The following is a 20,128-nucleotide window of genomic DNA, read 5'->3' as shown; positions in this document are numbered from 1 at the left end:
AAAAATACTTCTTGATATCGAATCCCAGACCGACCTCAGTACAATAATACTAGGTAATTTCAACACACTCTGAACAACAACAGACAGTCTTTCAAATATAAAAACAATAAAGATTATAGCATAAAGATTTATGGTAAAAATTGAATGGACCTAATAGACCCAAACAGCTGAATTTTCTTTCTTTTCAGCAGCTCATGGGACCTTTTCCAAGATAGATTATATTGTAGGTCACAATGCAAGTCTTATCAAATTCCAAAAAACTATATAATCTCATGCATTTTATCAGATAATAATGGAATGAAACTAGACATCAATAGGAAAATATATAAACCACCTACAAACATGGAAATTCAACAATACTATTTTTAAATGAAAAATGGATCATGGTAGAAATGAGAAAAGAAATCAAGAAATTCTTGAAAACAAAGGAAAATAGTGATACAATATATCAAAATCTCTAGGAGAGTAGGAAGGCAGTTCTAAGAGGAAAATTTTATAATATTGAGTGCCTCTGTTAAAGAAATAGATTCCAAATACATAATCTAATGATCCACCTCAAGGCCACAGAAAAGAACAAACTAATTCTAAAATCAGTACAAGACAGAAAACAATTATGATCAGAGCCAAAATGAAAGAAAATGAGAATTTAAAACAATATTCAGGATCAATGCAACCAAGAGTTGGTTCTTTAAAAAGATAAATAAGTTTGATAAATCTTTAACTAAACTAACCAAAGTAAAGAGAGAGAGAGGATCCAAGTAAATGAAAAGGAATGAAAAGGAAGATATCACCACAGACACATCTGAGATCTAGAGTATCACTAGAAATTACTTTGAAAATTTAAACTCCAATAAACTAGAAAATTTAGAAGATAACTGACAAATTTCTAGACACATAAAACCTGCCCAAATGGAACCAGGAAGATATAGGAAACCTAAACAAATCAATAAAAAGTAATGAAATTGAAACAGCAATTTAAAGACTTCCAACAAAGAAAGATCCAGGACCAGATGGATTCTCAGCTGCGTTTTATCAGATTTTTTTTAAAGAGAGAAAGAGAGAGAGAGAGAGAGAGAGAGAGAGAGAGAGAGAGAGAGAGAGAGAGAGAGAGAGAATGAATGAGAATATTTATTTTTTTAGTTGTTGTTTTTTTTTTTTTTTTTTTTTTTTTTCCGGCGGACACAACATCTTTGTATGTGGTGCTGAGGATTGAACCCGGGTAGTACACATGCCAGGCGAGCATGCTATCACTTGAGTCACATCCCCAGCCCCTTACCAGATTTTTAAACAATAACTAACACCAGCTTTTCTCAAATTATTCTATGAAATTTAAAGGGAGGGATCATCCAAATACATTCAATGAAGCCAGTATAACCCTGATGCTAAAGCCAGACAAAACTCATCAAAGAACAAAAACTACTGACCAATAACCCTAATGAACATAGATGCAAAAATGATTAATAAAATATTAGCAAACAGCCTTCAAAAACACAGAGATTTTTCAAACAAGTAGAGAGTATATACCATGATCAAGTGGGTTTCATACCAGAGATGCCAGATTGGCTCAACATATGCTAATCAAATGTAATTCACCACTTCAATAGAATTAAGAACAAAAATCAAATGATCATCTCAGTAGATACAGAAAAGGTCTTTAATAAAATCCAGCACCCATTCATGTTAAATTACAGGAGAAACTAGGAATGGAAGGAACTTCAACATTATAAAGGCTATTATAAAACAATATAAACAAACCCAAAGCCAACATCATACAGAACAGAGAAAAACTAAAAGCATTTCCTCTAAAATCAGCTATTGCCCTTCTTGGACTATTCCCTGAAGACCTTAAAAGAGCGTACTACAGGGATACTGCCACATCGATATTCATAGCAGCACAATTCACAATTGCTAGACTGTGGAACCAACCCAAATGCCCTTCAATAGATGAATGGATAAAAAAAATGTGGCATTTATACACCATGGAGTATTACTCAGCACTAAAAAATGACAAAATCATGGAATTTGCAGGGAAATGGATGGCACTAGAACAGATTATGCTTAGTGAAGCTAGCCAATCCCTAAAAAACAAATACCAAATGTCTTCTTTGATATAATGAGAGCAACTAAGAACAGAGCAGGGAGGAAGAGCAGGAAGAAAAGATTAACATTAAACAGAGACATGAGGTGGGAGGGAAAGGGAGAGAAAAGGGAAATTGCATGGAAATGGAGGGAGTTATACAAAATTACATATAAGAGGTTGTGAGGGGAATGGGAAAATAAACAAGGAGAGAAATGAATTACAGTAGATGGGATAGAGAGAGAAGATGGGAGGGGAGGGGAGGGAGGATAGTAGAGGATAGGTAAGGTAGCAGAATACAACAGTTATTAATAGGGCATTATGTAAAAATGTGGATGTGTAACTGATGTGATTCTGCAATCTGTATTTGGGGTAAAAATGGGAGTTCATAACCCACTTGAATCTAATGTATGAAATATGATATGTCAAGAGCTTTGTAATGTTTTGAACAACCAATAAAAAAAGAAAAAAATCAAAAAAAAAGGAATAAGGCAAGGATGTCCACTCTTACCATTCCCATTCAATATAGTTCTTGAGAAATCAAACAAGAGAAGGAAATTAAAGAGGTACAAATAGTTTCCTAAAAGACCCCTTCCCCCCACCAAAAAAACCCACTTTACTGGAAGACTTCTAGAGTTAATCAGAGTTGATAAATGAATTCATAAAAGTAGCAGGATGCAAGACCAACATTCATAAATCAAAAGCTTTCCTATACTCCAACACTGATTATGCTGAGAGAGAAATCAGGAAAACTATTTCATTCATAATACACACCCACACACCTTAGAAATTAATCAACCAAGGGGATGCAAAATCACTACAATGAAAATTATAGAACACTGAAGAAAGAAATTGAATAAAACCTTAGAAAATGGAAAGACCATACATGTTCTTGGATAGGTAGAATTAATATTGTCCAAGTGGCCATATTACCAAAAGTGTTACAGATTCAATACAATCCCCAGTCAAAATACAAATGACATTCTTCTCAGAACAAGAAAACACAGTTCTAAAATTCATTTGGAATAGTAAGAAAACCAGAAGAGTCAAAGCAACCCCGAGCAAGAAGAGTGATTCAGGAGGCATCACAATACCTGATCTCTCTCACTACAGAGTGACAGTAACAAAAACAGCATGACATTGGCATCAAAATAGACCAGTGGAATAGGAGACACAGAGACAAACCCACATACTTACAGTCATCTGATATTTGACAAGGATGCCAAAACTACATGTTAGACAAAAGATAGCCTTTTTAACAAAAGGTACTGGGGAGATTGTATATCCGTATGTAGAAGAATGAAACTAGATTCCTATCTCTTGCCCTGCACAAAAGTCAAAGTGGATCAGACTTAGGAATTAGACCAGAAACTTTGCTAGAAGAAAACAGGGTCAGCACTCCATCATGTTGGTGTGGGCACCAACTTCCTTCACAAGATCTCTTAAGCTCAAGAAATAAAACCAAGAATCAGTAAGTGGGATGCAGTAAAATTTTAAAATCTTCTGTATAGCAAAGAAAATTATTAAAAATGTGAAGAGAGTGCCTACAGAAAGGTAGAAAATCCTTGCCAGCCAGTCCTTTGATGGGGAATTAATATCCAGAATATATAAAGAACTCAAAAAACTTAATACCAAAAAACAACCCAATCAATAAATAGGCAAAAGAATTAAACAGATTTTTTTTTAAAAAAGCAGCACAATGGTCAATAAGTAAATGAAAAAATATTCAACCTCTCTAGCATTCAGAGAAATACAAATCAAAACTACATTAATATTTCGTCTCACTCCAGTCAGAATAGCAATGACCAAGAAAACAAACTATAATAAATGCTAGTGAGGATGTGGGGGGAAAGGGACAGTCATACATTGTTGGTGGGACTGCAAATTAGTACAACCACTTTGGAAAGCAGTGCTGAGATTCCTCAAAAGAATAGGAACAGGACTGGGGTTGTGGCTCAGTGGCAGAGTGCTTGCCTCACATTTGTGAAGCACTGGGTTCCTCAACACCACATAAAAGTAAATAAATAAAATAAAGGTATTGTGTTCATCTATGAACTAAAAAAAAATTGAAAAAAAAAAGAATAGGAACAGATCCACCATATGACCCAGTTATTCCACTCCTCAGTATTTATCCAAAAGAACTAAAATCAGCACACTACAGTGATACAGCCATCATTGTTTAAAGCAGCACAACTCACAATAGACAAACTATGGAACCAGACTTTGTGCCCTTCAACAGACAAATGGATAAAGAAAAGTGGTATACATACACAAATGTGAAATAAGCCAGATTCAGAAAATCAAGGGGACTGAATATCATAGATATATAGGGAAGATCAGTGGAGTAGAAAGAGACTGAGGGGTGGGAGGAGGGACAGGAATGGGTAGGAACTATGTAATGAATTTATAAAAATCACACTACGTGCATGTATAAATGTACCAAAGTGGATTCCACTTTTATGTATATGTAAAAAGCATCTATCAAAAATAGATAAATAGTAGAGTGTGGTGGCACAAGCCCGTAATCCCAGCAGCTCAGGAGGCCAAAGTAGGAGGATCACAAGTTCAAAGCCAGCCTCAGCAAAAAGTGATGATAAGCAACTCAGTGAGACCCTGTCTCTAAGTAGAATACAAAATAAGGCTGAGGATGTGGCTCAGTGGTTGAGTGCCCCTGAGTTCAATCCCTGGTACCAATAAATAAATAAACAAACAAACAAACCAAAAACCAGTAGAGGAAGAATGGGGGAAAGGGAGAATGTAGGGTTGGGGGAGCAGTGGCACCAGGGACAGAAATGTAGTCAAACTAATTCCATGCACATATGACTGACGCTGTCAAAATGAACCCAAATATTATGTACAAATATAATGCACTAGGGAAAGGGGGAAAAATGAATATTTGCCAGAAAATTGTTGCAACAAAGCAATGAAAATCTTAACTGCACCATTTCACCATAAATTCAAAGAACATAATGGAGAAAAAAATCAAAGAATATAAAACAAACATTCAAGAATATAGGAAGAATATAAGCCGTTAGAAGAGAAAGTTTGTGTTTTCTTTCAATAAATACCGAATTTACAATACGTGCCAGGTTCCTTTCCAAATTAAACGTAAAGTTAGGAACGATGCCAACAAAGCCCCCCTCCTCCTGGAGTTGATGTCCTCACTCCAAGGACTTTGCACTTGCTCTTCCTTCTGACTGGAATGCTCTTCCCTCAGATCTCTGCTAGGTGTCAACCCCTGAGGCAGGCCTTCCCTTGGCTACCTGTCTAAAACAGCAACCATCTCTCCTTCACTCAGGGTAATTATCTTCCCATGTCTAAGGAGCAGCAAGAGGCAAGTGCAGTTAGTAGAGAAAAAATTAGACATAACAGTGGAAGGGAAAGAGTCCCACGTAGGAGGCAGGGCTATGTGACACAGCACCTGAGAGCCAAGTTTAGCTATTTTCTTATGACAGTAATGAGAAGTTAGACATGTTCTGGTTTAATGTTTAGAAATCGCTCTGACTGTTCATGGAGAATTGACAAAGGAGTGTTGGCTAGAAGCAGGGAGGGGGTAAGCAGGGAGGGCGTTTCTGTGGTCTAGATGATGGTGGTAGAGGAGTCTGGGAGAAGTGGTTTGATTAAAGATATATTTGCAAAGGCAAAGTTTATAGCACTTGCTACTAAACTTGTAAGATGGGCAAGGCCATGTTCCCTCCCCTCAGATGTGGAGGGTGGTTGTAGGGAAGAGATGACACAATTAATAATTAAAGCTAGTGAAGCTCAGAGCAGCAAATTGTATGTGAATCCTAGACAGGGAGTCAATGATGTGCACAGTCCTTGGGGCAGCAAGAGCAAAGGAACTTCAGGGACTCCTTCCCATGTGGGATATAACTCAAAACTCTCAGGAAGAGCTAGGGAATCCTTCCAAAAGAGGCTGATCTGCAGCACTCCAACTGATAGAGTTCAACCATAATTCATGCATAAATATTATGCTTAAAATGAAGCATTAAGCTTAGGAAATTAATTAAAAAGTAGGAAATGAGACCTTCTTTTATAATCATAAACTCCTAAAATCTAGAGCATATGGTTTGCCTTAGAATATAAAAACAAGTTAAATAGCTCTTTTTAGTCTAAAATGATATAATTGTCTTTGGAAATAAGCCAAAATAGACAATGAATGCCTGCTTCAATAAACAAGGCCAACTTCTTCTTTCTCACTAGACAGCTCATTAAGAAGGGATTGTTTGTTATCCTAAAAGGATAACTTAATTGGGCTTAGCTAATATAGTTCTTGGAATAACTCCTAACCTGGAAGCAATAGTTTCAAACAGTGTCCAGAAGTACCTAAAGAAGGACTAGTCAAAAAGTTTTAGATATTTGTTATTTCACTTATTAATTGCGGCCCTCACCACACCAAATCATAGAACTCAGGATAATGGAGGCAGAAAAGGAGCACACAAAGCAAACCCAAGGAAGGACTGGGTAGCCAAAGATGTCCATTTTCATTTAGTTACTGTTCCGGAAAGTTCCCATGATCTAGCTTCAGGCTCGTCTACCTTTTGATGAGTGGTCTCCCCCATATCTAAGAGTTCAACGATCTGTGGCCGGTACATCACATGGGTATTTGCCAGTCTCTGCTCTGTGGTGAGGGACATCTCCTTCAGGAACTCCGAGGGTGTCAGCTAGGATTCAAAACAACAAGAGCCAAAGAGTCGTAAGTGGTTACAGTGGAGAAATGTTTGCATAAGTGCCAGCAATGAATAATTTGTATTTGCAGCTCTCAGGATAATTCTGGAATGCCACTAAGTTCCCTTATAAAATATTTAAAATAACTAAATTATACAAGAGAGTGCCCCCATGCACTTTTGAGGTCTTTGCACAATAATTTAAAGTGACATGTGGTTGCCCTTCTCTTATAATTTTGAAGGAATCGCACAGAGGAACCCTCGAGAAAAAAAGTCAAGAAATTGTACAGGAACCTGTCCAAAGAGTTTAACATTTTATGCTCATAAAAAGCATCTAAGCATAAAATTCTCTAAGTAGTAAAATCACTTACAGGCTTCAGAGCTAAGGAGTTTTAAATACTTCTATTTCTCAACTGAAGATACATGTAAGCAAAGCTTTTTTGGGTGTTTAACTATCATGTTATATCATAATAAAGGGAAACTTTATAAAATGTAAAGAATCTTGAAGTGTGGTTCCACTACTTAGAAACAAGTTTAAACTTTTTAGAATCACAAGAGCACTTTTGGATTGATTAGAAAGAGCTCTGAGCTGATCATCAAATCCAACACCAGGCACATTCACACACCCCAAAAACAACACTAATATTGTGAGAATGAAGAGTAACCTGTTGTTTAATAAAACTAACTTATCAAAGGATTAGTTATTCAGAACCAACCAATATTACTCAGTTGTTTTGTTCTAGAATGTTCACATGGTTCCAGGGCCCACTTGATATGCAAGGAGATTTACAATCCCTGGCAGCAACCTAATGCCAAAGTATATGCCAAGGGTTTTGAAAACACTCAGGAGAATATAATTTAGCTGATTAATTTTGCCCTGGGTTAAAGTCAGTGCTCTTCAGGAGTGCTTGTTTTCCTATAAATTTGAATTCTCTGATTGAATCCATTTAAATGAATGCATATTTCTAATGTAGGTTTTGCTTTGGTTTTTAAATTCTTTTTGACTGGAACACAGATTAGAGTAATAGAGTGTTGAGGTATCAGCTACATTGTGATTCAAATTAAACTAATGAAGTCTTAAAAGCAAAGTCAGAAGTTTCTATAAATATGCACCAACTGCCACCACCAAAGAGAATGGTTGACTTTGCATGTCTAATTGGAATACAACTTGAAATTAACTTTTTTTTGCTTTGTTTTATTTATTTATTTTATTTTATTTAGGTGTAGATGAACACAACACAATGCCTTGTTTTTTATGTGGTGCTGAAGATCGAACCCTGGTCCCGCCCATGCTAGGCGAGCTCTCTACCGCTGAGCCACAATCCGAGCTCCATGAAATTAACTTTTAAAATACAGTGAATACTATTCCTAGCACTCTAAGTCTTTATTAATACTTCCTATACTATGTAGTTAATAATCAGTTCTCAACAAATCATTATAGATAATTAAAGATATAATTATTTTTTATTTTAAAAGAAAAATTATGCATTTTTCCTAGTCATTATTTTAATGTGCAGTGTTCTACAAATATATAAACCAAATAACTCTTGCCAATGTAGAAATAATAAATTATTAGCTTGAATCCTGTGAAATTCTGATATTTGACTGTTTCTGAAATAAACAAAAGACAATTTAATCCAGTTATACCTGACATTAAGAAAATCTTAAGTTTGTATATACAGAGCTATGGTTCCAATACAAACTCATGTGTTGGAACCTTAATTTGTTGTGTTAGAGCCCTCATGAATAAAATAATCCTTTTCTCAGAGTCCAGTCCCTTCTTCTTGCTTCTGCACATGCCTGCCTTTTTTCTAATTTCTTTTTTGTAATCTTATTTTAATTTTTTTTTTTTGGTAGGGTTTTTTTTTTTTTTTGTCTTTTTTGGAACTGGGGGTTGAACCCAGAGCTTTGCCAATGCAAGGCAGATGCTTTGATACTGAGCTACATGCCAGCCCTGTTTTTCCAATTTCTTGACATGCTAGGGTGTAGCACAGGCCCTTACCAGATACAGCCACTTAATCTTGGACTTCCTAGGCCCCAGAACCATGAGCTGAAATAAACGCCTTTTCCAATATTCTGTTAGAGCAACAGAAAATGGACTAAGACACAGAGTCTTAACCCCAACTGATTAATTTAAGCAAGTCAAGCCTGTACTTTCAAGTGTGCATGCAATTTCAAAACTTCTTGAATTTTAAAGGTAATTAGGCTCTGCAACAAGCTACTATTCTAACTAAATTCATACTAGTCAGTCAGTAACTCTGTTTGATATTCTGGGGATGTCATGACCTGAAGAGGCAAGTGATTCTGCAACCTGTACACTTGGAAAAATGAGAAATTACACCCCATTTGATTCAAATCTATGATATGTCAAGATCATTGTAGTATCATGAGCAACTAATAAAAAAATACTTAACAATAAAAAAAAGTATTTTATATACAATTTCTCTGATACATTACCATTCGGTTTACTTCCTCTTCTGTGACCACCCTGGGACTCAGGGGTGGCAAAACCTTGCTTTGGAACCCTTTTAACATTTTGACTAAGCCCATCTGAACAGCCCCCATAGATTCCTCAAGTCTTCTACTTGTCATTTTCAGATCTTTTCTTTGATCACCTAAGAGCAAAAAAACAGAAATTTTATAAAAAAATACAGTTAATTCCTGAATGTAGGTCATAATTTTTTAAAGCATTTTCAAATACAGGAAGGTTTTAGAAAATACTGATCTTCAAAAAATACATCCAATGCTTGAACCAAATATTTTAACTAAAGGTTTTTACTCCACTTGGCTGGTCTAGATTTATTCTTGTCCCAAAGTCTAGAATCCATTTTAGGCTGACTTAGGGATTCTAAACTAAGCTCATGGAAATACAAGCTGCTCCTATATGTTGCCACTTTTATCTTCCCAGTGAGATAAACAGATATTTCCCAATAAATATACTAAATCACTTCCTATTTATCTGCTTATTTTAAAGTTATTTTTCATGGCAATAAGCCCTCAAACAGGCAAACACAAGTCTACATGCCTTGGTAGCTTTGCAGAGATTCAAAAACATCAGCATGAAATAAACAGAGAAGAGGAAATTTCAAAGTTAAAGTTTATAGTCACAAATAAGCTATTAAGCACTCACTCAGTCTCTTCAAATCAAAGAGATATGACATCTCCTTTTTGTATAACCTTCCTCACACTTTTGACAAGACATTTGCAACTTTAGGAACACATATCTGATTGGGTCAGGTTTCTGTTTTTATTAACAGCAGGCTACGTTATTCAAACCTGTGCTAAACAAACAAACAAAAACCCTAAAAATTCTTAGTAAAAAATCAAATTTAAAAGAAACAAACAACCTTAAAACCATTAAAAAGCTCATAATACCATAAGGCATTCCCACACCAAAACAAAGAGGAAAGAGATACACAAAGGAAAATACATATGAATAAAAATGTAATAAGTTATACTGAAATAAAGCAGTAAAACTCCCAAGAAAATGAATATAAAACTTTCAAAAGGGAAAATGGTTAATTTCGGTAGAAAGCCTCTTAAGTGGCAGCCAATGCCATCACAGATATCCATTGTATAATATTTTGGTCAATGATGCACCACATTTACAAAGGTGGTCTTATAAGACTAAAACCTAGTGATATGGCAGCCATCTTAATTTGTGTATGTATAACACTTACACAATGACACAATTGTCAGACAATGCATTTCTCTTTTTTTTTTTTTTTTTTTTTTTCTTTTTTTTTTTTTATTGGTCGTTCATAACATTACATAGTTCTTAATACATCATATTACACGGTTTGATTCAAGTGGATTATGAACTCCCGCTTTTACCCCGTATACAAATTGCTGTATCACATCAGTTACCCTTCCATTGATTGACATATTGCCTTTCTAGTGTCTGATGTATTCTGCTGTCTGTCCTATTGTCTACTATCCCCCCTCCCCTCCCCTCCCCTCCCCTCCCCTTTTCTCTCTCTACCCCTTCTACTGTAAATCATGTCTTCCATTTGTATTCTCTTGACTTACCCCTCCTTACCTCTTATATGACAAAATGTATTCCTGTTGTGAAGCAAAACATGACTCTAAAAGGCAGTCAAAGAAGGTCCAATGCGCTATAATAGGAGCTTATGAAGAAGAGAGGTAATGGAATGGAATTGATATTTAAAGTATAATCCAAGAAAAGTTTCCAGAAATAGAACAAAACACAAAAGGGCCCAGAAGCTTCCCAGGAAAATTGACAAGCTGATCAAATATGAGTCATATCTTAGTAGAATTTACAGACTTTAAAGTTTTAAAATTCTCATAGTCTTCAGGCAAAAAGGTAAAATTATTTACAAAGGCAAAAGAATTAGGTGGATTTTTAAAAATCAACCTATTAAGTGGGACAATAATACAGCAGCACATTCCAAAAACTTTAAAAATGTAAGCCAAGGATTTTATGCATAGTAAGCTCTTCTTCAATTATCAGGGCTATAGAAAAAAGGGTTGAATATGCATAAAGTGTAGGGATTTTATGAATATGTTCCCTTCCTGAGGAATCTATTAGAAGGTGGATGTCATCCAATCAAAAGATGCCTGTGGAATTTCAGCCAAAGAACTGACAATGAACATTTCTTGAGTTTAATTGTATAGCTAAGAATAAAACGAAGATGAGGACATGAGGATAATAGTATTTAAGCATCATATTTTCTGAGAAAGTAGAATGAATGCCATTTTAAAATGAAAGGAAAGCAGAGAAATAAGACAAAAAGTAGAATAAGACCTTGGGAGTCAAACTGACCAGCATATAAAGGATTTAGGGGATTATTATAGGAAGCCTCTAAAGAGGCAGGCGATAATTCCTGTTTCTTGGCGTTCATGTATTTGTGTAAACCACTCCCTTTGAGCATGGGCTGCACTTAAATAACCACTTCTATCAAATATAACACAGTGTTAAGATGTTATTCTGAGATTAGGTTATAAAGACACTATTTGAAAACGATAGTTCTCCATCTTGGGCATCCTCTTGCTCTCTCTTAGATCTCCAGCTGCCACATTGTGAAGGTCCACAGGAAACCTCTAGCATGTCATGAGGAACCAAGGCCAGCCAGCAGCAATGTGAGCAAGTTTGCAAGTGAATCTTCTGAGGCCTGCCAACAGCCACATGAATGGGTTTAAAGCAGATTTTCCAGCCCCAGCTGAGCCTTGAAATGACTTAAATCCTGGCTAACAGCTTGACTGGGGCTTCATTAGAGACTCTCTAGGTAGGAGGCACCCAGCTACATCACACCCAAGTTCCTGACCCACAGAAATGGTGAGAAAATAATTGTTTTAGACTATTGTTTTAGGTACTTGGTTACACAGCAAGAGATAACTAATATGGGCATTGTAAAGGGCTTATACACAAAGGAAACCACTGAAACATAGAAAGAAACCTTTCTAAATGCCAAAATAAATTTTGAGAAATCAAAGACGACACACTAAATAGAGAAGAAAAACAAACAACAGGTTAAATGTAATACAAAAATTATAAAATACCATGATTGAGTTGAGATCAACTATATCAAGCATGTTAACAGCAGAAGTAAATGAGCTTGTCTGCTGGAAAATATTTCAAATTGAGTCATAAAGAAAAATACAGCTTTATCATATACATAATAGAAACACAAAAATTACAGTGATCAGAAGTGAAGTATCTGATTCCATTTTTGATGTTTGAGTGCTTAGAGCTTCAAGTCCCACCACTACCCTTCCCTTCTGCTCTACTCTGGGCAAGCTGATAAGAAGGCCTAGGTGCTTCCTCCTTTGGCCTCTGTGGGAAGTTCAAACAACACAAGGCTCAGACTACACAGGACCCTCGTTATAGCTTCTTTTAATGCCATAAAGGCCAAAGCAGCATCTTCTCCTGCTGTCTGGAACTAGTTTAGAGCCTGACTAAGGCTGCCCTGCTCCCCTAGAAGGCACCATGGGATGAGTAATGACCTGTCCCTGTCTTCCAGGTACACAAGTGGCATCATCAGTCTTGACATCTGGAAGCCAAATTTTGGTTAGGGGGCTAGTTCTATCTTTGAGTGGTGACAACAACAGAAATAATCAAAAAGCAGAAATTCAGATCCTGATTTAAAAACAGACTTTTTTTAAAAAAAAAAAGGATTAAATGAGACAAGGAATATTTTATAGTGCTAAAAGCAATAATTCAAAATAAAGAAGTAATGGATAGTAATAATTATTCATCAAATAGCATAAAACTTATTGATATGCAGCAGAAATCACAGGAGATACATGGAGATATAGATGCACAAATGAATGGAGGCTTTAATATGCTATTCAGCAAGAATTATATCAGGTGGACAAAAGACTAAAGCAATATAATGCATTAAATAGGGCTAGGGAATATATTCAAATACTTATCATGTAAAATATACCTCCTCAAGAGCAAATGGAACAGTCACAAAATTTGGACATATGTTAGGAAATTAAGAAAGTACTATAGGTTCTGTGATCTAGAAGTATCACAAACAATTCTATCATCACACACAATACACTAAAAGTAGAAGCTAAAAACAAAACAAAAACTGGAAAGCCCTATTCACTTGAAAAACTTCAACCTTGTATTAATGAACAACGTTGAGTTTAAAAAATCGAAAGGACCAGGTGTAGTGGTGTAAACTGTGACCCCAGCTACTAAAGAAGCTGAGGCAGAAGGATTGTAAATTTTGAGGCCAGGACAATTTAGCAAGACCCAGACTTAAAATAAAAAATAAAAAGAGTTGGGAATGTAGCTCAGTGGCAGAGGGTTTGTCTACCTTTTGTAAGGCCTTGGATTTGATTCCCAGTACTGGGGTGGGGGTGGGGGGGAAATCCATGAAAAGAAGAAAAAGGATCATTTCTACTTATGTGATTATAGTTACAAACAGCTAAAAGTAGAACCACGTGGTATAAACATCTAGTAAAGTTACATATAAAAGTACATTCGACCCAGGATCCCTATCTTAGGATAGCTATCCAAATGATATCCTGCCTAAAATATGAGGTGATCCAGAAACCAATACAACTGGTTATCTACTGGGGGAGTAAAGGAATGAGGGAGAGGAAATAGAAGTGAAAAAAAGATTTCTCTGAATGTACCTCACTGTAGTGTTGACTTCTGAACCATGTAAATGTTTTATATATTAAGACCCAAAAAGAACCAAGAGGGGGAAAAATCGATTCTTGAAAATTGAAAACGAACTGAAACAAATGAACCTTGCTATATCAAGTTGGTATTATAACCACAAAGAGAAAACAATTATCTCAACTGACCATAAAACGGTATTGTAACTGCATATCCTCCGTGGGATACAGGGAACAGCAAAGAAATCTGGTCATTTACCCAATAGTCTTGCTGTTGGTTAAAATATTAGTAATAATATTTTAAATAAATAGTCATAGCAATAGTTAGGAACCAAGCATTTCAGCATTTAAAAATATATATAAAATTGAGGAGTTTCTTAAAATAAGCAGCCCTATTATCTTTTTTTCTCTTTGCTGCTGAGGATCAATTCAAGAGTCTTGTACATGCTAAACGTGTGCTGTATCACTGAGCTATACCCCCAGCTCTGGAATTCCCATAATCTTAAATTTAAATTGAGTATACGAGTGCAAGTTCATGACAGTTTTCTTTTAAAATAACCTTCCCACTGGGAAAAAAAAAATAATGCCTAGAAGCAATGGTAGCCTAGTAGAGTAGCAATGACAGTCCAGAGACCACTGTAGACTCCAAATACCATTTAGCACTAGAAGAAATCAAGTTCCTTGAAGAAATGGGTAATTCAAGGTTAAGGGCACAAAATATGTAAAATGAACTGAAAACAGTTCATAATAAAATAAGGAAGTTATCAAAGGCTACTAGGACTGGTCAAGGACCCAAGAGCAACTTGAAAGAATTCCCATTCACCAGAATGAGACAATCTGATCATTAAAAAAAAAAAGTCTAAAATGAATTAGGTTTTTAAAAAAAATCTTGGCTCAACTGATACTACAAAATAATATTATATTTGGAAATCTAAGACATCAAACTAAATATCTTGGAACTATTAGGGAGAAACCATTTATTTTGCACTTTTTTGTATAAATTGCATTATAAGTTAACCAAATAGTTGATGAAGAAAAATTTTTCTTCATAAAAGAATTCCAGTTAATAAATTCAGGGAAAAAAATGACAGAAAAATAAGCACCATTGTGCAGTCTTTAATGAAACAGAGGATTATCATTGCTAAAACAATTAGGGAAGATGTTGCTGAAGAACTTTATAATGGCTCAATCAGGCTGACAACACCTGAGCCCTCTAAATCAATCTTAACATTACAAGAGTAAAAAACAAACATAATGTGCTTCCTGACACAATGCAGTACACACCACCACCTGTGAAGTACTATTAGCAAAAATCTAGACCTAAGCTTCTGGACTTACCAGCCAGGCTGCAGGAGACAGACAGAAGGGCAAAATGTGTACATTCTACAAGAACACAACTCAGCCAAATCCAGAATATGGGAAATGTTGCAGGAAAATGACCTGGTTTATTCAACTAACAACAGTGTGAGAGAGAGAGAACAATAATGAATTGATGGTCTTTAACACAACAATGCAAGGGCGGATCTTGTTCAGATTATGATTCAAAAAACGAATAATAAATAATAAAAGTAATTATTGTTCATTGAATTAAATATTTTTTTTATTTTTTTAACTCATTAAGTTAAACTATCATCAAACTATATCCATTCCATCCCTGATAAGAAGTGTTGAATCTAAGTTTCTTTTTCAATTGTGCGTGAGGCAAAATCTTTTGAATTTTCAGCACTTTTACATTCATTTCTTTCTTCCTTCCATCATGTCTCCATGACTGGCCAGTCTATTAATAAGATAATACCTATGGGAGATCTCAAGTTTAACAGTAATTTAATGGAGAGGAGCTAAACCTATAGCTCATCTGCTTTAATCATGGGAAATGTGATTCATTCCCCCCATGGCCTCACTGATGCTGACATAATTCCAACTGTTGCTCCAAAATTTCCACTCTAGTGAGGCCTTGGGCCCACCGGCACCTTGAAGCTGGGTGAATTATGAAGACCCCCCATCAGGCCCATGCTCCAGCATCTTCTATCCTGACGCAGGCTGCCTGTAATTATGTGGCTGCACATGGATTGACTCCCAAGTTCAAAAGTGCCTTATATCTCCCTGCCCTAGTGGGAAGTTGATAAAACCTGCTCTCTCTCTCTAGGGAAAAAATTATATATATATATATATATTTTTTTTTCCCAAAAAGATTAGTAGTGCTGTTGTCATTATTATTTGCTAAATATGTCATAAAGTTAAAATATTTCAAAAACTATTGTTCACTTTGTAGGGTAGGAAAATGGGATGGTAAGTATGATTTTTTTTATCTATCTTATCTGTTAGATATTTAGGGGAGTATTTATTTACAGGTAATGAAAAACCATGTCTGAGATTTACTTTAAAATTCTTCAGGAAAATATGTGTGTGTGTGTGTGTGTGTGTGTGTGTGTGTGTGTGTGTGACAGAATAATAAGAGTGGGAGAATGCTGGGAACTGTCAAAGCTGTATTATAATATTTCTGAGTTTTGTATGTTTTAAAATTTTCATAACTAAAAATTAAACACTAAGTCTACTTATTATACTGGAAAGATATTTTCACTACTGATAAATAGAGTAGAAATACTTCCCCAGATTCCTTCCACTAAATATAGCTAACAATCCTTAACATTATACATATAATAACCAAAGGAAGACTGAAAGGTCTAGGTAAGATGGCAGAGCAGCTAGGGACCTCACTCAGGGAACCAGAGTAGTGACTTCCCTCAGCTTTCTTTTGCCTCATAGGCCTCAGGCTAGGTGCTGGAAAAACCAGCAATTAAAGGCTTGAACGTGCATGACCAAAGGAGTCCCAAGAAAAGCATGCTCTCTCTAGCAAAAACAAGCAAACAAAGAATAGTAAAGGAACAGTTCAGAAAAATCTTTAGACAAAACCTCTCTACTCCAGCCACACACCAGAGGAAAAATTGCATCCCTACCACCAACCCCACCAGCAGAGGAAAAATGAAGACCTAGACGTTCACCCTCCCCAGGTTGTAATGAAGTACTCCAACCAGTTGAAGGGGTCTCAGGGACAAACAAACAAATGAAACATGAAAAGACCAATCTCAAAAGGCCACATGTTGTGATTCCATTTATTGAAAGTGTGGAGATGAAGGACAAATCAGTGGTTGCCAGGAGCTACGGATGGTAATGATCGAGGAGAGGAGACCATTCATTATAGAGGGGTAGCAACAAGTAGATGTAAGGTGATGGAATAGAAGCATAAAAAAGAAATAAAATAGTAGACAAAATCTTCAGGCTTATAGAGTTGAAGTAAATAAGAGAAATTTTAGTAGTAGTAAGTTTTTTACTTCTTATAAGCCGTGAGTTCATATCCAGTAATATCATTGAAGCTTATAAAGGAATTTCCTATATCTTGATTGTGGTGGTAGTTATACAAATCTATATTTGTGATATAGATACATACACACACATTGAACCAAAGACAGTTTTCTGGTATTGATAGTGTACTACAGTTATACAAAATGTAACCACTGGAAGAATTGGGAGCTCAAAGGTAGGAGGGACCTCTCAGTACTTTCTTTGCTGCTTCCTGTGCAACAATAATTGTTTCGAAATAATTTTTTTAGTTTTTCAAGAAAGTAAGATTTAAAAAATCATTGTTTTTTAATTTATTCTAATTTTTTATGCATGACAGCAGAATGCATTTATTCACAATACACACATAGAGCACAATATTTCATATCTCTGGTTATTCACAAAGTAGAGTCACACCATTCATGTCCTCATACATGTACTTAGGGTAACGATGTCCATCTCACTCCACCATCTTTCCTACCCCCTTCCCCCTCCTTTCCCTGCCCTCCCTTTGCCCTATCTAAAGTTCCTCTATTCCTCCCATACTACCCCACCCCCAATCCCTATGAATCAGCCTCCTTTGTTAGAGAAAACATTATGCATTTGGTTTTTTGGGATTGGCTAATTTCACTTAGCATAATATTCTTCAACTCTATCCATTTATCTGCAAATGCCATGATTTTATTTTCTTTTAATGCTGAATGGTATTCCATTGTGTATATATACCATATTTTCTTTATCCATTCATCTACTGTTGGTTCCACAGTTTAGCTATTGTGAATTGTGCTGCTATAAACATTGATGTGACTGTGTCCCTGTAGTGTGCTGTTTTGAAGTCCTTTGGGTATAAACTAAGGAGTGGGATAGCTGGATCAAATGGTGGTTCCATTCTCAGTTTTCCAAGGAATCTCCTTATTGCTTTACAGATTGGTTGCACCAATTTGTAGTCCCACCAGCGAGTATCTTTTCCCCCACATCCTTGCCAACACTTATTGTTGTTTGTATTCTTAATAGCTGCCATTCTGACTGGAGTGAGATGAAATCTTAGAGTAGTTTTAATTTGCATTTCTCTAGTTGCTAGAGATGTTGAACATTTTTACATATTTGTTGATTGATTGTATATCCTTTTCTGAGAAATGTCTTGTTTAGTTCCTTGGCCCATTTACTGATTGAGTTATTTGGGGGTTTTGTTTGTTTGTTTGTTTTGGTGTTAAGTTTTTTGAGTTCTTTATATATCCTAGCGATTAGTGCTCTATTTGATATGCATGTGGTAAAAATTTGCTCCCATTCTGTAGGCTCTCTATTCACCTCACTGATTATTTCTTTTGCTGAGAAGAAGTTTTTTAGTTTGAATCCATCCCATTTTTTGATTCTTGATTTTATTTCTTGTGTTATAGGAGTCTTATTAAGGAAGTCAGGTCCTAATCCGGTATGATGAAGATTTGGGCCTACTTTTCCTCTGTTAGATGCAGGGTCTCGGGTCTAATTCCTAGGTCCTTGATCCACTTTGAGTTGAGTTTTGTGCATGGTGAGAGATAGAGGTTTGTTTTCATTTTGCTGCATATGAATTTCCAATTTTCCTAGCACCATTTGTTAAAGAGGCTATCTTTTCTACAATATATGTTTTTGGTGCCTTTGTCTAATATGAGATAACTGTGGGTTTGTGTGGGTTTGTCTCTGTGTCTTCTGTTCTGTACCATTGATCTACAAGTCTATTTTAGGTGCCAATACTATGCTATTTTTGTTACTATTGCTCTGTAGTATAAAGCCTGGTATTGTGATGTCACCTGCTTCACTCTTCTTGCTACGGTTTGCTTTGTGTATTCTAGGTCTCTTACTTTTCTAGATGAATCTCATGACTGTTTTTTCTATTTCAATGAGGAATGTCATTGGGGTTTTGATTGGAATGGCATTAAATCTGTATAGTGCTTTGGGTAGTATGGTCATTTTGACAATATTAATTCTGCCTATTCAAGAACAAGAGAGATCTTTCCATCTTCTAAGGTTTTTTAAAATTTCTTTTTTTAGTGTTCTGTAGTTTTCATTATAGAGGTCTTTCAACTCTTTCGTTGGTTCCAAGTTTTTTTTGTTTTTGTTTTTGAGGCTATTGTAATGGGGTAGTTTTCCTAGTTTCTCTTGCAGAGGATTTGTCACTGATATTCAGAAATGCCTTTGATTTATGGATGTTGATTTTATATCCTGCTACTTGCTGAATTCATTTATTAATTCTAGAAGTTTTGATGAGGATGTTGTGAAGGTGGGCATACTTATACCCTAATAGGCAGAATGTAAATAAGTAACTTCATGGCAATTTTTGAAAACTGCACATGCTTTGACACACAGATATTATTTGCTAGGATTCATTCCAAGTATGAAAACATGTATTCACAAGCTATGCTGAAATTTAAATTGACAGTCTAATTCAACAAAATGCCCTTTTATCAAGCCAAAGTACAGTTACCTTAGTAAAATCGGATGACCCAAGTCTTTGATCAAAACTCATTTATATTACTAATTTTCTTAACTCCACAAATTCCTAGAATTCTGTTTTCATTAAATAGCCATCTGATTCCTTCTGGTCCCTTTCCCACTGTGCACACCTGAACATGCACACCTGTGCACACACACTCCTTGCTCTCCCTCTTCCTATTTTTCATCATCTCATGCACCATCATTTCTCAAGCCAGAAGTCCGAGAGAATCACCCTCAGCTGCTCCTGCTCCCTCACCTCACCCCATCAGCCGTGAGCTGCTGTCCAGCTGGCCTCTTGAACACCCCTCTTAGTGCTCTCTCTCTTTTCTAAAGCTAGTACAACAGCCTCCCAACTGGGGTGCCTGCCTCCAGTCCTTCACATTCTTACCTGAAGAGTCTTCAAAAGACATAAATGTCAGCCAGTGTGGTGGCCCACACCTGTGATCCCAGCTACTTACTTGGGAGGCTGAAGCAGAAG

The 20,128-nt window shown here is 36.0% G+C and overlaps 1 protein-coding gene across 1 annotated transcript in view; it reads right to left on the bottom strand.

Annotated features, from left to right (window-relative positions):
* The window catches only part of Hydin (HYDIN axonemal central pair apparatus protein), a 319,191-nt gene extending 309,813 nt beyond the window's left edge, over positions 1–9,378 (bottom strand). The window contains exons 1-2 of the mRNA XM_026399248.2: positions 9,202–9,378; positions 6,616–6,741 (exon numbers count right to left, since the gene is read on the bottom strand). Coding sequence (XP_026255033.2) covers positions 6,616–6,741; positions 9,202–9,336 — 261 coding nt within the window. The 5' untranslated portion in view covers positions 9,337–9,378. The remainder of the gene's footprint in view (positions 1–6,615; positions 6,742–9,201) is intronic.
* Between the last annotated feature and the right edge of the window lie 10,750 nt (positions 9,379–20,128).

Source organism: Urocitellus parryii, chromosome 15 (genome assembly GCF_045843805.1).
Source record: "Urocitellus parryii isolate mUroPar1 chromosome 15, mUroPar1.hap1, whole genome shotgun sequence".
In the NCBI taxonomy this organism is placed as follows: Eukaryota; Metazoa; Chordata; class Mammalia; order Rodentia; family Sciuridae; genus Urocitellus; species Urocitellus parryii.
The sequence above is the reverse complement of the archived record's forward strand: the minus strand, read 5'-3'. Positions and strand labels throughout refer to the sequence as shown.